Genomic DNA, 20,271 nt, shown 5'->3' on the forward strand with positions numbered 1-20,271 from the left:
GCTTGCACAAGATAGAGTTGAATGGAGAGCTGCATCGAATCGGTCTTTGGACTGAAGACCACAACAACACATGATATTCGATTTTTTCTCTTTGATGCTTCCTTCCGTAACATAATTGAGCTGTTAAACAAAAATAGTTAATTACGTATCTCTAAATATACAATATGTAGCTGTTTTACACATGTGTAACAGCTGCTCGTATTCCACGCTACAATTTTAATCGCAAATATGCCCTATAGATCCAATCAAGTAAGCTATTTCACTAGATGTTTATTCGATATCAGATCAAAAGTATCCGGACAACTAATAGTTGACATAAATATCGTCAGTGTCCACCCGTCGCCTTTATGACATCTCCGCTGGAGACACTTTGAATGATGTGTTTGTAGAGGAATGGCAATCCAGTCTTTTTAGGAGCCGAAACCAGAGATGGTGGATGCTAGAGCCTGGAGCGAGGCCGAAGCTCTAACTCATTTCAAAAGTGTTCAATTCGGTTCGAGTCGGGACTCCGGGCAGGCAAGTTCATTTCAGAAAAGCTGTTCTCAGCGAAACATTGGCTCACAGATGCCTCTCTATGAAGCGATAGGCTGTCATGGTTATACAATCAGTCTTCGTCTCCGAACTGTTCCTCTGTTGTAACGCGAGTTCAGATCATTCAGAATTTAGCGTTTTCTTAACAACAGCAAGGAGACTACACACTAACCTAGAAAGACGTACCCAAACCGTGACACCACTTCCGCCATACTTCAGTGTTGACAGGTAAGGTTCTCCAGGTATTCACCATACCCGGATACTTTCTTTGGGTTGCGCAGGGTATAGCGTGGTACATAATTTCAGATATCTTGTTTCCAGTCATCCACTGTCCTGTAGCGTCGCCCTTTACACCACCACGATTAGCAGTGACTACAGAGGCGAGTGGCTCATAAGGAGCTGCTCGACCATAGTACGCCATTCAGTTTCGCTCTCGTAGCACTGTGGGACTCATGAGTCATCTTCCCCAATGCCCGACTGTCCCTGCCTATCAGTAGATGAGGTCTGCCTTCACAATCACATCATCGACAGTCGATGTGGGCAGCTTTAGAAGTATTGACAAGTCCCTGATGGCTTTGTTACTCAGAATTACACGTAATAACCAGTCCTCGTTCGAAGTCTCACAGCTCTCCTGACCCAACCATCCTGCTGTCACTGCTTCTCTACTGACAACACAATAGTCCCCGCCTCCTATATTGGTTTAATCGTGACATCTAGCGGTCCATTCTGCATTACAGAAGAGTGTGGAGAAATATTTGATTAGAGATTTAATTCATGGTCAACCGAATTATAGGTAGCTGTTGTGTTTTAGAGAGTGCTTCTATCAACACAGTGACTGGAAGAGTTCGTGAGTGTGATCTCTTCAGTTTCTGCACTGCCCGTCGACGTGACAGTCTAGAGCAGGATGGGCAAGTGGTCTCAGGGTGAGCGACATATGGGACACTGCATTTAAGAAGTGGTGAAGGTCCTTCCTTTTTACGTGCCATCGTGTCAAGAGTGCACCGTGAGAGATTCGATTCATGAGAAAAAGGCTCCTGTCAGAGTCAACTGCCATGGGCAACAGCGTGTCGGTGACATGGGTCTGTCGATTGTCTTGGAACGTGACAGTTAATGCCCAGCCACAGTGCACGAGGTGAGTCGCCATTTCCACGCCGAGTCACCCGCCTAAACTACATTCTTCCTGTGTGGTACGGAAGCCAGTGAAAGTAGCAGTTCCAGCAGTTAGAACAGGCTCAGGAACATCACCCCTGAAGGCTTCAAGCAAGGAGTGCCACCTTCACTAGGCGCCATGTACTTTCAACAACACAGTGCCCCACAATCAGTCACACCTCAACTGTCAGGGCGCTCATTGAGCGTACAGCCTCAGGTGATCTGACCTCAGTCACACTGAACACATGTGGAGCGCAATCGAACCACTCTCCAACACTTGTGGATGGTCGTGAATCGGGAAGGCAACCTGGCACCTAGCGTGAATTGCGTTCCCACGATGTGAGACCGCCGTTATCACTGTCAAAGTGGATTCTACAGGAGTCTGGCCAGCTATCTTTAATCAGTTCGCTCATGAGTGTGTATCAACAGGTTTACATTTAACGAAAATGTGTAAGAAAATTCCGTGAATGTTAAGCCCACTCTTTTACGTTTCACTTGCTAGTAAATCAGATTGTTACAGCTCATTAACGTTTCATGTTACATCCAAGTTAAGATCAAGTTGAAACATTGCTGATCGTATTATGTTTTTTGCCCAAATCAGTAAATACATTAGGCGTCTGTACATCTACATCTAAGTGGATACTCTGCAAATCACGCAAGAGTGTCTGGAAGAGGGTTTAACGAAGCAGGGTTCTTAACATGCTTAAAATTAATGCATGGAGAAATGTTCTTTCTAGAAATGAGTACACCTTAGACAGATATGCAAGTTAAAAATAAAGTCAAGATAAAGGTAAAAAACAACATGTAGAGTCACGGTAGTTACATATAAATTTTACGATCTGCTTCTATGGACTACACGCCAGCAGCAGTTACAAGACAGAATGCTGTTTGCTTGCAGTATACTGTTGTCTGTACGTCACCTCCGCTTACCTTGCACCAGTGCGGGTCTCAGCTTCTCGATAGCATTCGAAACACAGGCGTTGATGTCAGGGTCATTCCTCGGACACACGGGGACGTAGTCCGCTGCAACAAACAGAACGCAGCAGTGTTATACCCTGAAACTACAGTTACACTTTATAAAAGTTCTCTTTCCTGTTTACGTTTTACATCAAAACTAATTAAAATGATGTTTGCGGTGTTGTTAGATGAACAAAAGTCCTCTTGTTCGAAAAGAGGGATTATACTACTCGTTATTAGATATTGCTTTTTCATCTAATTATTGGCTATGTAAATACTAAGGAAAAAAATGAGAAGTTAAGTTGAATTGCAGCTTTTCTTATTTTTTATTTTTTTATTATTTTTTTTAAATTTTTACAGAGAAGCGTCGTCTGGCTAGAAGAGATAAATAAGAAACAACTGAAATCAATTAACATGTATGTGAAGCTTTCCTTGCATAGAATAGGAATAGCTTCGTGATAACTCTACGAAAAGAAACACCTCAGTGAACGGTAAGGCCCTCCGCAGTTGGAGAGCCGCCGGCGAAGGCACGGCGGAGTCCTCCCACGTCAGCAGAAGAACCGGCCGTACATCGAGGTGTTCACCAGTCACAATCATACTTATTGTCTCCAACAGCGAGCCGCGAATTTTGTGTATTATTCGTTGCCTGTAATAGTTATTCGCTACAACCAAACAGATAACATAGACGCTAAATTTACTGCTGATGACAAAATGAATCTTCAAATGCGAACATTTTAGATTAAGTTTGACAGTGACCGTTTCGAATATCTCTTTGAAATACGAAGAACTATAACGTCATATTTATTGTTCTTCCCACTACACGTTTCGGAGGCTTTATTTCCAACAAGCGCTGGAGTTGTGTCAGTTAATAATGCATCGGTGCACGTATTTTATGTACGATTTTTGCGTGCAACTTAAGGCCCTGTCTTTCAATGGTCTCAGGCGGTTATTCCAGTAGTATGACATACATTGCCTCTAAACTGAACTAAGCCTAATAAGCTTTGCTTCATTTTATAGGCAGTGTATGTGACGTAAATACGAGGGTTACGCAGAAATTTAAGTATGATTTACTGTAAAATGTAATCCATCACAGATTTTTTTCAAAAAAACGTTTTTACTTAATTCCTTAAATGTTTCACTATTATTCTAAGAAGTTTCCATCTTTGTTTAAGCATCTGTCATAAAGTGCTACAAACTTTTGTATCCCTAAGACATAGACGTCAGCCGCCAATGTGAACAACCAGTCTTTAACTGCTTCTTTCACCTCGTCATCCACCCCCTCCTCCCCTAACTTGGGTCCGGGGTTTCGAATAGTCTCGAGGTATTCCTGCCTGTCGCAAGAGGCGACTAAAAGGAGTCTCACACGTTTCGGCCTTTATGTGATGGTCCCCTGTAGGGTTTGACCTCCATATTTCCAAATTCTACAGAAATGCGGGCCATTTGGGGAAGGACGCCTTAGGTTGTGCATGAGTTATGCATAGTACCATTAGATTGGATCTCTTGAACCTCTTGTCATGGCTTTGCATCTCCACCTGCAATTCAACTATCTGGGCGAGGACACTCTCTGGGGTAGGTCATCTTCTTCCATCGTCTCCTGTCCCCTTTTGACTCCATGACAATACTGGATTTCTCTGCGCCTAATATCCAGCACGGTACCCAGCCCATTGTGGTGGGGCTATCATGTACCCATTTGGTGGTAGCCCCCTGACAACACAGGGATTGCACTGCTGATACCTGAGCTGTAAACTCCCCACGTATGCCAAGGAGTAGACACCTGTCGTCCTGGAGCATCCGGACTCCTGGCAATGGCCATCAAGCCAGGTGGCCTTTGCTATGGCTGGATGGCGCCCATTGGGAGAGCCCCTGATCGGAGTGGGTGGCATCAGAGCGGATGACCCGCAATAAAGTGGACTAAGTCATCTTTTGCTGGGGACCGAATGGCCCCAGCAGTCTTTAAGTAAGGAAAGAATGATTACAACACTGACAGGTATGATCCTAAATCATTCCCCTCATTAGCAACACCTTGGGAGGCACGTAGGGCTTCAGAGCGACATCATTCTTATTCGCCAATTTACTTATTTTGCAGCAGAAATGATGGGTACTCCTTTAGGAAACAAAGCCTCTGCTTTTTTGTTGAGCACCTGGAAGATATGTTTGGGGAAGTGATAGCGCTATCCAAATTTCACAATGGGTAAGTTTTGATTCAGACAGCATCCCCAACTCAGTCCGGGAGTTACTCGCCTATGACAAGCTGGGTGATATCACTGTTTCAGTCACTCCCCAGAAAATCCTGAATACGTTCCAGGGAATTATTTTTCATCGCGACCTGCTGTTACACTCCAATGACGAGCTACATACCAATTTAGAAAGGTGGGGTGTTCGTTTCATCTGACGCGTTTGTAGGAGACCGAAAGACAATAGAGTTGACACTGGTGCCTTCATCTTGGCCATTGAGGGTGATTCGTTACCTGACAAGGTGAGGGTTATGATTTACCGGTGTGACGTCAAACCCTTTGTCCCTCCCGTTAGGCGATACTTTAAATGTTGGAAATTTGGGCACATGTCCTCCCAGTGCCTTTCCAATGCCACAGGTAGACGAAAGTTGTTCACTGCATCTGAATACTCCACGTGTGTCTCCTCTTACCTGTGTGAACTGGGACAGTATCACTCCCCTTCTCGCCAGCGTGCCTGGTACTCCAAAAGGAGTACAAGACCCTTGCTGGACAGCCTATCTTACCACAAGGCTAAACTAAAATATGAATCACTAAACCCTGCTGCCATGCAATCTTCATATGCTCCTGCCGCCGCAACGGCGTCGCAATCGATGACGTCGTTATGCCCTTCCTCTAAGGTTGGTCCTGTGGGCCCTCAGGGTCGCCCATCTTCCTGCCCCATCCAGGTGCCTGGAGGTACATCCTCTTCTGTTGCTCCCAGAGCTTCTACTTTGGGAGCATCGCCCCCCAAATTGCCAGGGGACATCTGTTCCCTCCACCCAGCTGGGGAAGCAATGGCCTCACCTGGGTCCTCTTATGCGGAAGGAGTCCCTTGGAACACTACCTTCCATAGTCCCTCCCACCCCCCATAGCCCAGTGGACACCAGCCAGTGGTTGAAATATCCACTGGCTGCTGGTCGAAGGGCTTCAAGGTCGTCCTCAGTCCCTGAAGATAGTTCCAAGAAGCCCTCCTGGCAAGCACCCAAGGAGTGGCAAGAGAGCAAAACTTCAAAGAAGAAGTCCACTAATAAACGGGAGCCTCCAGTGCTGCTTACACCAGCACTCCCTCACAGATGTGTTTCCGAGGTCCAGGTGGAGATTCTGGCGTCCCCTGAGGACCTAGATCTCGCTGATGCCTCGGATGCAATGGTACTCGATGCCAACGCTCAATCAGTGGCGACAGGTGATTCTGAGGCCTAATGTGCCTCCTTGGTCACGCCATGCCACCCCAGATAACAGAAAGCTTCATTCTCCAGTGGAACTGCGGTGGCTTTTTCTCCCAACTGGCTGAGTTATGTCAACTCTTAAGCAATAAACCCGCCTTTTGCATTGTCCTTTAAGACAATGCGGACACCCACCCTTCATGGCTACCGGGGTACTACAAAAACCATCCTGCCTTTGACAGACTGTCAGGTGGAGTGAGTATTTTCGTCCTCACCTCACCACGGCTCTACATCTCCCACAATGGCGGCCTAGAACTGGGCTTCCCTTTGCCGCCCGTATCTGGTCACTTCTTCATGAAATCGGCGCTTCTCCCTCACCACCTTTTTCCTGCAGGTCCACTTCCGTACACCTCTATGGTCCATGCTTCGGCCACAGCTTCGGTTGGACCTATTGCAAGGCCCCAAAGGCTCAGATCCACCTGAGGCCCTCTGTCGGGATTCTATCTCTGTTCTTGGCTCAGTTCCACCTGACGCCCTCTGTCAGTATTTTATCTGTCTTCCATGCCACTTTGAGGGCTCAGAAATAATTTACACCGATGGATTACTGGTTGATGGTCTTGTTGGCTACGCTTATGCTCACGTTGGCCATACTGAACAATGCTCCTTGCTGGATGGCTACAGCACTTTCACAGCAGAGTTGGTTGCCATCTATCGCGCACTTGATCACATCTGCTCCTGCTCTGGAGAGTCCTTTATTTGTAGTGACTCCTTAAGCAGCCTACAAGCTCTCGACCAGTACTTCCCCAGGCATCCTTATGTACTCAATGACCTTCATTTGGACCCCAGGCCATGTCGGGATGCCAGGCAATGAGCTTGCTGACCATCTGGCCAAGCAGCCCACCAGTACACCAACTCTGGAGATTGGCCTACTGGAGACCGATTTGCGAGCAGTCTTCCGCCGCAATGCTTTCGCGATCTGGGATACTGAATGGGCACTCTGAGTACACCAAACAAACTACGAGCTATCAAGGAGACGACGAATGTGTGGCGGTCACCCACGCAAGCCACTCGCAGGGAATGTGTTGTCCTCTGCCGCCTCCGCATTGGCCATACGTGGCTAACACTTGGCTACATTCTCCATCGCGAAGACCCACCAGGGTGTCGCTGTGGCTCACTTCTGACTGTCGTGCACATCTTCCCTGACTGCCCAATCTTAGCTGGGGTTTTTGTCATACCATATAAGGGTGGGCGTTTGGCCTTCTCTCTGGGGCCTCCACCTTCCCTCCATTTTAACTTTGTCAACCTTTCTTTGCATATGTTTGTGTTCATATTTTCCCCACATGTGTTCATCTTGCCTTGTCTTTTTGGAGTGCACATTTGAATGTGTTGCAGAGTGACTGGCTCATCCTCTTTTATTCTTGTGACCAGCCAGCCCAGACCATCAGCTCTGTGGTTTTAATGCAATCTTCTATTTTTCCTTATGGTGTATGTTTTCCCTGTGATCTGGTTGATTTTCCCCCTTTTCCTTTCCCAAACGTACTTTGGGAATTGGTTTACCTTGGGACTGATGATCCTGTAGTTTGGTCCCTTTATCCCTCAAAACAACCAACCAACCTCGTCATCTGTCGCGGAACGTTTGCAGCCGAGAAACTCCTTTAGACAGCGGAACAATTGAAAATCGCTCGGCAACAAGTCTGGATCGTGCAGCAGGTGGACAGTCTATTTTCATCCTAAAGGTCTGATCAGATTTTGGGTGTGAATGGCAAAATGTGATCTGGCATTATGACTCAATAGCAGAATTCCAGACTCAGACGGCCACATCGCTTAGTCTATTACGCACAATGAAGTTTAGCCAAGATAGCGCAGTAGGTAGCTGGGTCAACTATTGCCCCTTACTCATAACCCTACTAAAAAATCTCCATTTCTGTCCCAAAAATCAGTTGCCATAACCTTACGAGTTGAGATTGTCTGCATGTCTTTGACTTTGATACGCGATAGCGGGTGACGCCATTGCATTAACTGACGTTTAGATTCTGGGGCCATGTAAGAAACTCACGTCTCGTACCCTATGTCAGATCTCTAAAAATTGATCACCTTTCTTATGATATCAGTCCAAAAAATCAAAAGCACAAGCTGTTCTTTCCATTTTGTGTTTTTCGATATGCAGCCTGGGAACGGAATGTGTACAGAATTTGCTAAATTACAATTTTTCTGAGACAAGTCCAAAGTTTTTACACCCGCATTCGAAAATTCCAGTGCTAAAGCTGAAATTGCCATTCGCTGGCCTTCACGAATCTTTTCTTCCGCGGCTTCGACCGAATCTTCTGAGATCACTAATGGTCGACCTGATCGCAGTTCGTTGCAGACATTTTCTCGTCTGTCCTTGAAAGCTCTCACCCACTTAGACACCTTGCCGTCACTCATCGCAATGGAATACTGCGCCTCACTTATCTGTCGTCAAATTTCCACTGCTACAACGTTCCTTGCCGTAAAAAACCGCATCGCTGACCGTATTTCGTAGTCAATGGGCTGATTAATTGTTTTAAACATTTTGAACTGAGACTGTAAACAGCACACTGCAACAGTAACAATGCAAATGCCGCCGTTTGACGAACAAGGTACGTCGGCAGACGGTACACTTGCGTGTTTCAGTGTTCTTGCTATATACGATAGTTAGGGCGATTCAGACCTTACTTTCCGAATGACCCTCGTACTACTGGAAAAGCTGCGTGTGACCACTAAAATACAGTGCACAAGGTTGCATGCGAAAGTCCTACATGACCAAAAGCGGAAGGGAATGGACCAGTGCAGATGAAAGGGTATTAATTATATTTAGCCAGATGTTTTAATTATTATAATACATTTTCTTAAAGTCGATCTTAGGTATTTTGCAGCTTTACCTGATAAAGGGTGAGTGGTGATAGAAACAATGGTGTTAAACAGCTTTTAAAGTACAATCGCAAACAGCGTTCAAATGATAAGTCATACATCCATAATACGATAGTAAGAAAGCTCTGTGTTACAAAGGTTATAGCTGTATGTTAGCTACGACAGTGTCTTCACAGACAGTTCGTACGTTTCAACTCCGTCACTGAAAGGGCTAGGGCCTTTGAAACCGATACAAATGGCATTGTTCTTATTTTATCACCAATCCTTCTTCTAAGTTTATGATGTCATAGACAGTCTTTCGAAAATGTTTAAATAGGTAGGCCTAAGGAGAATTCTCAGATAGGTGGAACTTGGCTGTGTCACTTGAAAACAAAAGAAAGAATGTGTAAGGATAGAGAAGATAGGCAGGAAAATAGTGTTAGAAAATTGCTACTATCATACAGATATTCTAGTATTCTAGATGTATCCGTCGTGCTTACAAAGCAGATTATCTAAAAACCAAATATTGCGTAGAAGTATGACTGTATTACAAAAGTGCACCATAACGTGAATTAACATACAGTCCGAACCGTTTCTCCACCGCTAAGACCCAGTGCGCTGCCTGCAGAGGAAAGGCGTGGGACTGAGGCGAGGATAAAACACTCGTGCACCGCAGCCACTTCAGTGTCATCCATTTATTCATTCCCTATGCTTACACCATGATTTTGGTAACAGAGAGAAAAATTCAAATTATTTTCTTTTTCTTGGTAAATTAGAAATAATTCGATGTCCTATAAGATTCATATTCCAGAAAGATCCTCGGTTTTATTCCACGCTCGTTATGGAGGGAAAGGATGATTTTCGGTGCTTTTTGAAGAGCAGATCTATACGAAAAGGCCACGAAAACTAACGGCAGTATGTTTACATTTCAGTGTTGATGTTTTTTCTTATTGCACTGCAGCTCTAGATTTCAATTGAAAGTGCGTTATAAGTAGTCATTCCAACCTAATTCAGGCATGTAGATTGTGTCGTTATAATTGCGTTTAGTCTCCATGACTACTTATAACGTAGTGATGACAGCTACACTATCGGTTGAAATCTAGCTCCACAATGAAATAAAAAGGACGGAGGCCATTACGACCAGCTTCCAGTAATGGAGACTGCTTGAGTTTTTGTTCTGGCATGGCAGAAATGAGGACACAGTATTGACTGTTGTATTTATCCCACTCCGATATGAGATATCCACTTCTAGTCACCCATGGCGATGTGGGAAAACAAACCATCTCCATCTTGTCGGTAGTGCTCTAAAAATGTTCGTCCACTTTTCATGAAGCACATTCGTACACTCAACACTGTGTGAACATCCCTTCATTACTATACGTCCCTAAACCCAGCACACTTCTTAACGAACTTAAGTAGTTCTAGATAATTTTCAGACAGAAATGGAATTACCACAAGTACTGGCAACAGCAACGATTTTTGGAGCGACAGTTTTTTGCTTTCACCTAGCAATAGATTTCAGTCTTTTGATTCAATAGTTGTTTGACTAAACAACTATTAAATCAAAAGACTGGCATCTATTACTCCATATGTCATGTCCTGATGCAAGTTATTAGTTTTTAAGATGATAGCTCCACTGTCGTAAGAATCTAGATCTGCAGCGCAATAAATAAGACAGATAACATTATGAACGATGCTAACCTTCAGGATTACATAACGTTGTGGGGTGTAATCACTCACGTGGGATCGAACATGATCAAGTTATCTCCTTATTCGACTCGAAAAACGATGGCTACCGATTTTTGGAACGAGAAAGGTATTATTTTATTCACTTCTTTTAACGCAGACCGGCAATTATAGCTGACATACAAGTTGTGTGTGTGTGTGTGTGTGTGTGTGTGTGTGTGTGTGTGTGTGTGTGTCACACTCCCGGAACTGAGGCGCGACATCTAAAACCAATGCCGCAGAAACTGCCACCTTGGATAGTGCACCTTCAGGACAACGCAAGTCTATTCATTTTGCACAATTCCCTACTAGCTTCGCTCAGTGGCCATTATCAAGCTTAGCTGAAGAGAAAGATATATCATAATTTGAACAAAAGTAATTTGCTCTTTTTGAGCCCATCATTGTACGTAAAAAGTTCCTCACAGTAATAACTGTGAAAGTTAATTTTCGGTAAGAAGCAAGTCCACACCGACAGCTGTCATGCCTGTCCCCTGATGGTTGAGGGCTCTCATCTTGCTGCTATGCTTTGAAATCGAAGACTTCCCAGCCACCAGGGACATTGGTCCCTTCCTGCCAGGAAGGGGTCCTTCAGGACACTTCTTTCCAATGTTTCGCTGGTCTTCAACTGCACACGAGCCACAGTCTGCCGGTCGCAGGGCTTCGCCGAGGCAGAGATACCGTCAGTCCCTGAGGCCTCGGTTAGCACCACAAAACGGAACCCGGAACCGACGTACATTCATGTTTAGAAAAAATAGAACACCTCGAACAACTTGAGATAGGACGTTCGTATTTAGAGGACACGTAAGGTAGTATGCTCTGCTGATAAGCATTTGAATCATGTCGGTCCGCGGGCTCAACATCAACATCGATATCATAGCGCAACACCACCTTCTGGTAAAATGTCCATGCGGCTCTCGTTGTCGTTGTAAACCTAGCCGCCCTGCGGCAGACTCATAATCTCCCTGACTCGCTACCCCTCATGTTACGAGACCATATCCTAGCGGCTGACTTAGTTCCATGTTCTATTTGTGAAGGGGGCTTTTACCACTTTTTTTTTAAGAAGGTGCCACTTAACATTATCTGCCCATTGAAGGGTTGGCAGAACACTGTTGCCTCCTCTGCTCCAACCGGGCTGTGGCTGTCTGGGCTTCGTGGTCCAGCCCGTTACGGAGCCAACCTTCTCTTTTACTCTTCTTGGCCCCTCTCGCGTGATCTGTCAGACTTGTTCACTTTTTGTACTTCTGTTGCCATGTTCGAACTGCTAGTCTCTCCTAGGCAGTTTCTGAGTGGAGTACGCCTATCTCTGGTAAGTGGCGGCTGCTGGAGGACGAATGTCCCCTCGTTACAGTCTGCTCTCGGGGCCTTCTGGCTGAGCCATAGATGGTGCACCTTGCCTGCCTTTCGTCCTCTGTCTCCTTTTCTTCTTTTTGTCTCATATTTCGCCTTCATTGACCCATCGCAGACCGTGCGTTTTATTCCTGTGGGTTTTCACCGGTACGCTGTCTCTGATATAAGGCCGTATACTTCTGTCTGTTAGAGGAAAAAGAGACTGATGAGATAGTAGTCTGGCCCCTTTAACCATTATACCAGTCAACCAACTGACAATGAAATGATCTTTGTAAGGAATATGTATTTCTTTGACTCATGTCTTAACAAATATCATCTCATCCTGTTCCTTCTTGTCAGTCTTTTCCATATATTTCCTTCCTCGACCATCCTGCGGAGAACCTACTCATACCTTACCTTATCAGTCCACATAATTTTTAGCATCATTCTTCTTCATCATCACATCCCAAAAGCTTCGATTCTCCCCTATTCCGGTTTTCCCACAGTTCGCGTTTTAATGTCATACATATAATGCCCTACTCAAAACGTAGATTCTCAGAAATTTGTGCCTCAAATTAAGACGTACGTTCGATACTAGTAGATTTCTCTTGGCCAGGAACGCCCTTTATGGCAATGATATTCTGCTTTTTACGTCGTTCTTGCTCCTGCTTATTTTGCTGCCTAGGTAGCAGAATTCCTTACCTTCATTTATTTCGTGGTCAAATCTGATGTTAAATCCCTCGCTGTTCTCATTTCTACTGTTGCTTTCGTCTTTCTTCGGTTTATTCATTAGACTGTCCAACTCGTTCAAGAGATCCTGTAATACTTCTTCACTTTCACTGAGCATAGCAATGTCACCAGCGAATCTTAACTTTGATATTCTCCCACTTTGAATTTTAATCCCACTCCTGAACCTTTCTTTTATTTCCGTCATTCCTTCTTTGACGTATACATTGACCAGCATCCTTTCTAATCCGTGCACTTAGTTGTTCCCTCTTGGTTCTTCTACTTCTGTATGTTTCCCAAATTTTCCTATAGCTTAATCCTATTTTTCTGAAGAGCTCGAACTTCTTGGACCACTTTACACGGTCGAACTTTTTTCTCCAGGTTTACATATCCTAAGAACGTGTCAAGACAGTCTTGTTTCCATTATCAGCTGCAACGTCAGAACTGCTTCCCTGGTGCTTTTAACTTTCCTAAAGCTAAAGGGATTGTCACCTAACAGATCCTCAACTTTCTTTTCCATTCTTCTGTATATTATTCTTGTTGGAAACTTGAATGCATGACTTGTTAAGCTGATTGTGCGATAATTCTAACACTTGACGGCTCTTTTAATCTTCGGAACAGTGTGGAAGTCTCACAGTACATGAGTAGTTTCGCACATTCTACACACCAGCGTAAGTAGTCTTTTTTCTGCCACTTCCCCCAATGATTTTAGTAATTACTATTGAATGTTATGTGTCCGTTAAGTTAGATTTGCTCTTAATTATATCAAAACTCTTTTGATTTCTGATTCTAATACAAGATCCCCTGTCTCTTCCCTATCGATTCCTGTTTCTTCTTCCATTACGTCATTAGACAAGTACTTCCCTTCATAGAGGCCTATGCACTCCTGCCGCATATTCGCTTTCTCCCCTGCATTTAACAGTGGAATTCCTTCCCATTATATTCTTGTTTTTAATTTCACCAAAGGTTGCTTCGACTTTTTGGTGTACTAGATCAGTCCTTCCGACAATCATTTCTCATTCGCTTTCTTCACGTTTAATGCAACCGTTTTGCCTTAACCTCCCTACACTTTCTATTTGTTTTATTCCTAAGTGACTTGTTTCTACGTATTCCTAAATGTCCCTGATCATTTTTGTACTTCCTTCTTTCGTCTATCAACTGAGATATTTCTCCAGTTGCACATAATTTCTTGGCAGTTACCTTTAGTACCTACGTTTCTCTTTCCAACATCTGTGAGTGCCCTTTTTAAAGATGTCCATTCTTCTTCTAATGAACTGTCAAATGAACTATTCATTACTAAATTGTGTCCTGAGTCTGTATCTCTTCCTGCGTAAATTCAGTTTCTGGTTTCGGAATCTCTTCCTGGTTATGATGTAATCTAACTGAAATCTTCCCGTATCTCCCCCCATTTTCCAAGCATAACTGCTGCTTTTGTGATGCTTGAATATAGTATTCGCTGTTACTAGTTGGTTGCAGAATTCAGTTTCTCTTTCTCCTCTGTCATTTCTACTATCAAGCCCACATTCTCCCGTAGCATTTTCTCCTACTCCTTCCCCTAAAGCCACATTCCAATCGACTGTTAAATTTTCATCCTCCTTTACGTACTGAATTACTCGCTCAATACAATCACACACTTTTTCTGTCTCTTCATCTTCTGCTTGCTCTGAACTACCGCTGTCGGTGTTCGTTTACTATCGATTCTCGATGAGAATAACCCTATCATTGAACTGTTCGCAGTAGTTCATTCTCTGACCCACCTTCCTGTTCACAATGAATCCTACTCCCCTTACACCGTTTTCTGCTGCTGTTAATATTACTCTACTTCCATCTGACTAGAGAACCTTCTCTTCTTTCCATTTCGTTTCATTATCCGTCACTACATCTAGCATTTTCCTCTTCAGATTTTCTAGCTTCCCTACTACGTTCAAACTTCTTACTTCGAAGCTCGGCCAGTAGAACGATATCCTTCCGTTGGTTGTTCAATCTTTTCCTCGTGGTCACCTCCCCCTTGACAGTTCCCAGCCGGCGATCTGATAGAGGATTAATCCGGAATCATCTGCCAATGCAGAAATTATCAAGACACTTATTCGATTGCATTCAACAAGTCCTGTGGATACACATTGCTGTATATGTCTTTAAGGGAGTAGTTTCCATTGCTTCTGCATCCTCATGTTGTTGATCGATGTTGATTCTTCCGCCTTTTAGGGGCAGTTTCTCACCCCAGGGGCAAGAGAGTGCCCTTAACCAGTCCCCTCCTCCGGCCTCTTTGAGAAGGCTGTTAGCAGGAAGATGGTAACTTCTTATGCCTGATGTCTTCGACCGCCATTAATGATGATTTTATTACAAATTTGAGCAGTGGTAGGCCTCAAACATGGGAATGAGGACGTTTTGATTACTAATCCAAGACGCTATCCCTCGACAACGGGTATCGACAAGAGCCCCTAAAATTATGAAAACAGCCTGATGTCGTTAGGTACAGAGGTGGGGGACTCGTCTGCTTATTCTTCACCGGACGATGTACAACAAGCGGCATTTCCTGAATTTGTTTTAGCTTTAGTCTGTACCCATATTATCTTCACTCTCTGGGACTGTGCTCTTTTTCTCTCGTCTAATCATATTGTACCGGTCCTCTTGAGTTTATCGTCCATGAAAACCGTCCCGTCGTCAATTATCGCCTAAGCATTTTTCTGACAGGGTATATCACGTTGTGTTATTTCTTATTTCTTGTTACTTATCCCGATCGCTTTAACTGTTTCAATTTTTACTTTATTGAAACTTCCTTAGAATACCGTCTATTTTAATCTGGTTAGTTCCATTCCTTTAATAGGCACACAGAATTTTTGCCTGAACTTTCTTCGTATCCAAATAAATGTTTGTACACTTACCTACATTATTACTTGCTTTTACTCTGTGTGTTCCTTCTTGGGTATAATTTGAACATAATATTTTAATGCTAACTTTTTATGCTCTTTTGAATTTTTCAGTATCTCTCTTTCCGTTTAAAATTGTTACCACCCATAAACACACCTTCATTATGTGTCACTTATGTGGATATTGAGATGTATTTATTTTGTTATTGCCTAGCCCGCTCGCGCTGGCTTACGTCGGCTTCTTGCACCTCCCTACCACCCACTGCACTCACCACTCACCACTCACGAGGAGAACACGGCAAGTGCCACTGCCGATTTCCCACATACTTCGCTCGGTGTAAAAGGAGCCAAAATAAGCTAACACATGTCCTGGCTTATCAGTAGATACTGGACCGTTTCTGAGAAAATGAACGTCAAATTTTTCGACATAATTTAGATGCCTTTTAGCATGCTTTCAGTGGTGGCATAGTGGCTAACGTCGCGACCAATATATTAACTGCAAAATTATGACTGGGCTGTTATTATCTATTATCTATCTTCATTTTCTAATACATGTATTTATGGTATTTTTAGATGTAAAAAACTGTTTAAATTCCCATTTTTCATTCTTATATCAAATCATAATTCTTTTATTTTATTCCTATGTCTATTGTCCAGGAAGGTTTGGTGCATGAAACCGATCGTGGAAACATTCCGAACATAAAAATTCGAAACACCACAAGCAACGCACGACGTCAGTATATCTCTCACTAGGGAAAGAAACATTGTTAAGATTGCTGAAAATTTCACGCTTTTTCAATAATTTTGCGGCAACCACACATAACGAATCACTCTTTCGTAACCTGGCGCTTGCACCTGGTTGTGAATCAGGATCACTACAGGAACTTCACCAAAAACAATTTCAAATTATTTTTCTATTTCCTTTTAGTGCTTTCACCAGATATATAATTAGTAGACGAATAAGGGCAACGTTATTTCAACATACATTGGAAAAAATTCTTGTAGTAATCGTCTACGAACGTGATTAGACAAACGAAAATTAAAAATAGTTGTCGGGTTTCAAACACGGGGCACAAAAGTGTGAAGCCCCGATTCTAGCCACTATTCTAGCCACATGGACTGCACTGATTGCCTACTAAAAGGTATTTACATAAGGGCGAAAACTTTGAGGTTCGTATTATCAATAACGGTCGAGAGTCTACAGATAATCTGAGACACATGTTCACTTATTTCGGCTCCCCTTCCACTGAGCGAGGCATCCATAAAATCGGGTTATGCCGCTTGCCGCATTCTCCTCGTCAGTGTTGCAACGCCTGCACTTGCGTTTGTCCCGGCTTTGTGACTATATGGATTTTACATTCTGGTTTCCTATTTTAAAATTTGTTATTTGTTATCCGTCCTCCTTCCTGTCTGTTCATCTGTTAAGATCCCTTTTTGTAAGCAATAACAATAGCGAAATCCAAATTACGTTAAAAATTTAAACATTAAACTGAAACATTTCCGACGACCTTCGAATTCCTGGAACGGCTATCTTGCCAGTATCGATGTCGATAACACGCTAAAATCGTTGAGAGTATCAATTCCCGGGATAGATAAATTATCTGCATACTTAATTAAGTTTGCATGGAACCCTCAAAGAGCGAATCCTACTGAGCTCGCCCATTCTTTCTCCTCAGAGGTACTCTTATACCTGAAGATGCAGCTGTAAGCTGCGAAACCAGTCGTTTTAACAAAGCATCATTTAACAGATGAATTTTCGTAGTTTGTCTGCACAGATTTTAAAGTGTTTTGGACCAGAAATTACTTAATAACACATCACAGTAGTGGGTTTTGATAAGTATCTCTGGGGTTTCAGAAGATAACTGTGTGCAAACTGGAAACTGCAGCATATACAGAATATATGCATGTCAATCGATACAGCATTTCTCCAAGTTTTTAAGTCACACTACAGGTGCTCGACATGGTCACCGTCAATATGGGCGGAGGAGCATGTCTGTGCAAGGTCGACAGCCCGCTCTGAAAATCTGTTGATTCTGTTGCGCATCTGGAGGTGCCCTCTAATTCGTTGCGGCGATACGGCGCGGACAATTTGCCTATATGTTCTGACATGCCTGCCTTCCAGTCGTGCATATTTCAACTATGCAACGGCGTTTATTACGAATCGAAATCTAGAGAGATCCTCTGTCTGTGTTTTTCAGTTTTCATTCCGTTGTATTCCGAGAGCCCAGAGTTACTTCTGAATCTATGTAAACTGCACAGCGAACTGTAACACAGCGTTCAAGAACAGCTACAGCAGCACTACTGTACACTGTGTTTATGGATTGTTATGGGTGACAGTGGCCGTAGTCTTAAGACTTTTATCGATTCAGAATTGGGGGTTCCAGCACTTCAGAAAACTTTACAGACTGTAGACTCCTCAAAGTAAATTTCTCTTGAATATTTTTTTACAAATATATAACTTACGCTCTGCTGCACTTTATTTGTTCCAGTAATGCTGAGCTGACCACTGCAAGTAAATTATTTAACGGAAGTAGTTGGTTAAGACAGTAACCTTAAGATGCGTGCGTAAAGCAACTTTCAGCCATAACAGTAGCAATACCTACGAAATATAGTAAGGGATCGTTTTAGGCACATCAAACGTCAGGGATTCGCCTTACAGTGGATTCGACAGTTCTATAGCACGTGACAGGAGATACTTATGGGCAGACGGATCACAAGTAATCCCTGAAGGTCAGAGGGACTGAATCCTATACCCGTTTGTCCCACGTCCCATTGGCGAATGGATTAGGTAGGAGTATACCGTGTATTATCCATCACTTACATATGGTAGACGTAAATGTATCCGAGTGGTTTGATATCCGACAAATATAAGGACATCACCGTAATGCTTATCGCATAAATATTTGATACAGACAATAGTCCAACTGGAAAGCGGCATTACTGGTGAATAAGACTTCAGTCATTAACTGATGTAAATCCACAGTAATAATCTCCACGCCGTCTGCATTGTTTATTGTGCTTTCAGTAGTAAGCACCTGCGTCGGGAAGTTGTGCTTAGTTCGAACATAATAAGGTTGCCACTGGTGAGTACTCAGTCCATCAATCAACTTGTTCGCCTCTGGATCGCGATGTATTACGTGGGGACACTCGACATCAAGCGGCCTTACAGTACACAACCATACAACTTATTGTCATTGCAACTACGAAGCTCCCGTGACTAGGACAGTCATAACTGACTATATCGTTGGTTCGTACAGACAGGTTTCCTCCTACAAATGCTCAATTTCCAACAAACGGTTGCGACATATCTGCACTTTGACCAGCGCTGCAGTTCAAAAAATGGTTCTGAGCACTATGGGACTTAACATCTGAGGTCATCAGTCCCCTAGAACTTAGAACTACTTAAACCTAACTAACCTAAGGACATCACACACATCCATTCCCGAGGCAGGATTCGAACCTGACACCGTAGCGGTCGCGCGGTTCCAGACTGAGCCCCTAGAACCGCTCGGCCACACCAGCCGGCGCTGCAGTCCACCTCAGTATGGTGCCCTCTGCACTGTTTACAAAACGCGAGTTACCGTCGCCCAGTTAAGGGCGATTTCTATCTTTAGAGAGGTACCTACAAGAGCAGCACTCAATATCCGACTGCAGTTAGTCGGTGACAAAATATTTCCTGCATCTCTTTTCCGGCTACATACCTGTTGATTTAATTAACTGTCGTTCCATGTATCCTAAGCTTGCTAATCCCACAACTCACGGCAGGTTATGTTCTGTTCGATCACTGTACTGGTCAGGTTAGACAGTTCTGCTCCTATTTTCCACAATGGCAACTCTTATCTGTCTCTCTGTTGCCGTTCTCGAAAGGTTCTTATTTCAAGGTTCCTCACCGGTTACAGCTGTGTGCTGCAGCAGAGATCTTGCCAGGCACTGCCAGAGAAAGTCATCTGGGCTCAAGGTTAAGTCTGGAATAGAGTTTCAATTAATAAGGAATTTCTTAACATTTTATTTTCCGTTGCAGAGTGAGAAATTTGTTTCGGGAAGCTATGAACCAATTATACGACTACTACTACGAGGATTATATTCTGACAATACAAATAAGTTTCAGTATCCAGTATATATGCCTCTAGTGAGACGAGAAATAGATATTTTCGGACTTGTTACAACGGTAATTCATGAAATTTGCCATAAATTTTAAGAAAATACTAAGAGCTTATTTGTTTCAAACAAATATTGATTGAATCACGGCCGGAAAAACAGTTTAGCACTACGAATTCGTCTGTTAGAAGTTCACATAATTTTTCAACGTTCTCGATTTTAGGATCACTTGAGGATTTAGCTCCTCTGTTTTATATAGTGGTGCTAGTACACGTTAATGCGTTGCAGTTTGCGGCGTTGCCTGAGTTTACACGGTACCAACAGTACAGCATTCGTAATTATTTTTTCATTAACGTCGAAAGATACACCGGGTGAGGTGCCATAGTTGTTATCATACTGGACTGGCATCCCGGAGGATGACCATTCAAATCTGCCTCCGGCCCTTCTGATTTGAGTTACTTGTTACTTCCCTAAATCACTCCACGCAACTGCCGGAATGGTTTCTTTGAAAGAGCACGGCCGATTTCCTTCTCCATCCGAGCTTGTGCTCCGTCTCTAATGACCTCGATGTTGGCGGGACGTTAAACTCTAACCTTCCTTCCTTCAAAAAATGTCATAGTGATGATCCCGTACATACAACAAGAA

The 20,271-nt window shown here is 43.5% G+C and overlaps 1 protein-coding gene across 2 annotated transcripts in view; it reads right to left on the reverse strand.

Annotated features, from left to right (window-relative positions):
• Positions 1 to 20,271, reverse strand: part of LOC126337060 (uncharacterized) — a 43,843-nt gene that overhangs the window by 15,786 nt on the left and 7,786 nt on the right. For both annotated transcript variants that reach the window (XR_007565039.1, XM_050001388.1), the window contains exon 2: positions 2,611 to 2,703. Coding sequence is in view for 1 of the 2 variants with exons in the window: in XM_050001388.1 (XP_049857345.1) it covers positions 2,611 to 2,703 (93 nt within the window). In the remaining variant the exon portion in view is untranslated. The remainder of the gene's footprint in view (positions 1 to 2,610; positions 2,704 to 20,271) is intronic.

This window comes from Schistocerca gregaria, chromosome 2 (assembly GCF_023897955.1).
Source record: "Schistocerca gregaria isolate iqSchGreg1 chromosome 2, iqSchGreg1.2, whole genome shotgun sequence".
Taxonomy (NCBI): Eukaryota; Metazoa; Arthropoda; class Insecta; order Orthoptera; family Acrididae; genus Schistocerca; species Schistocerca gregaria.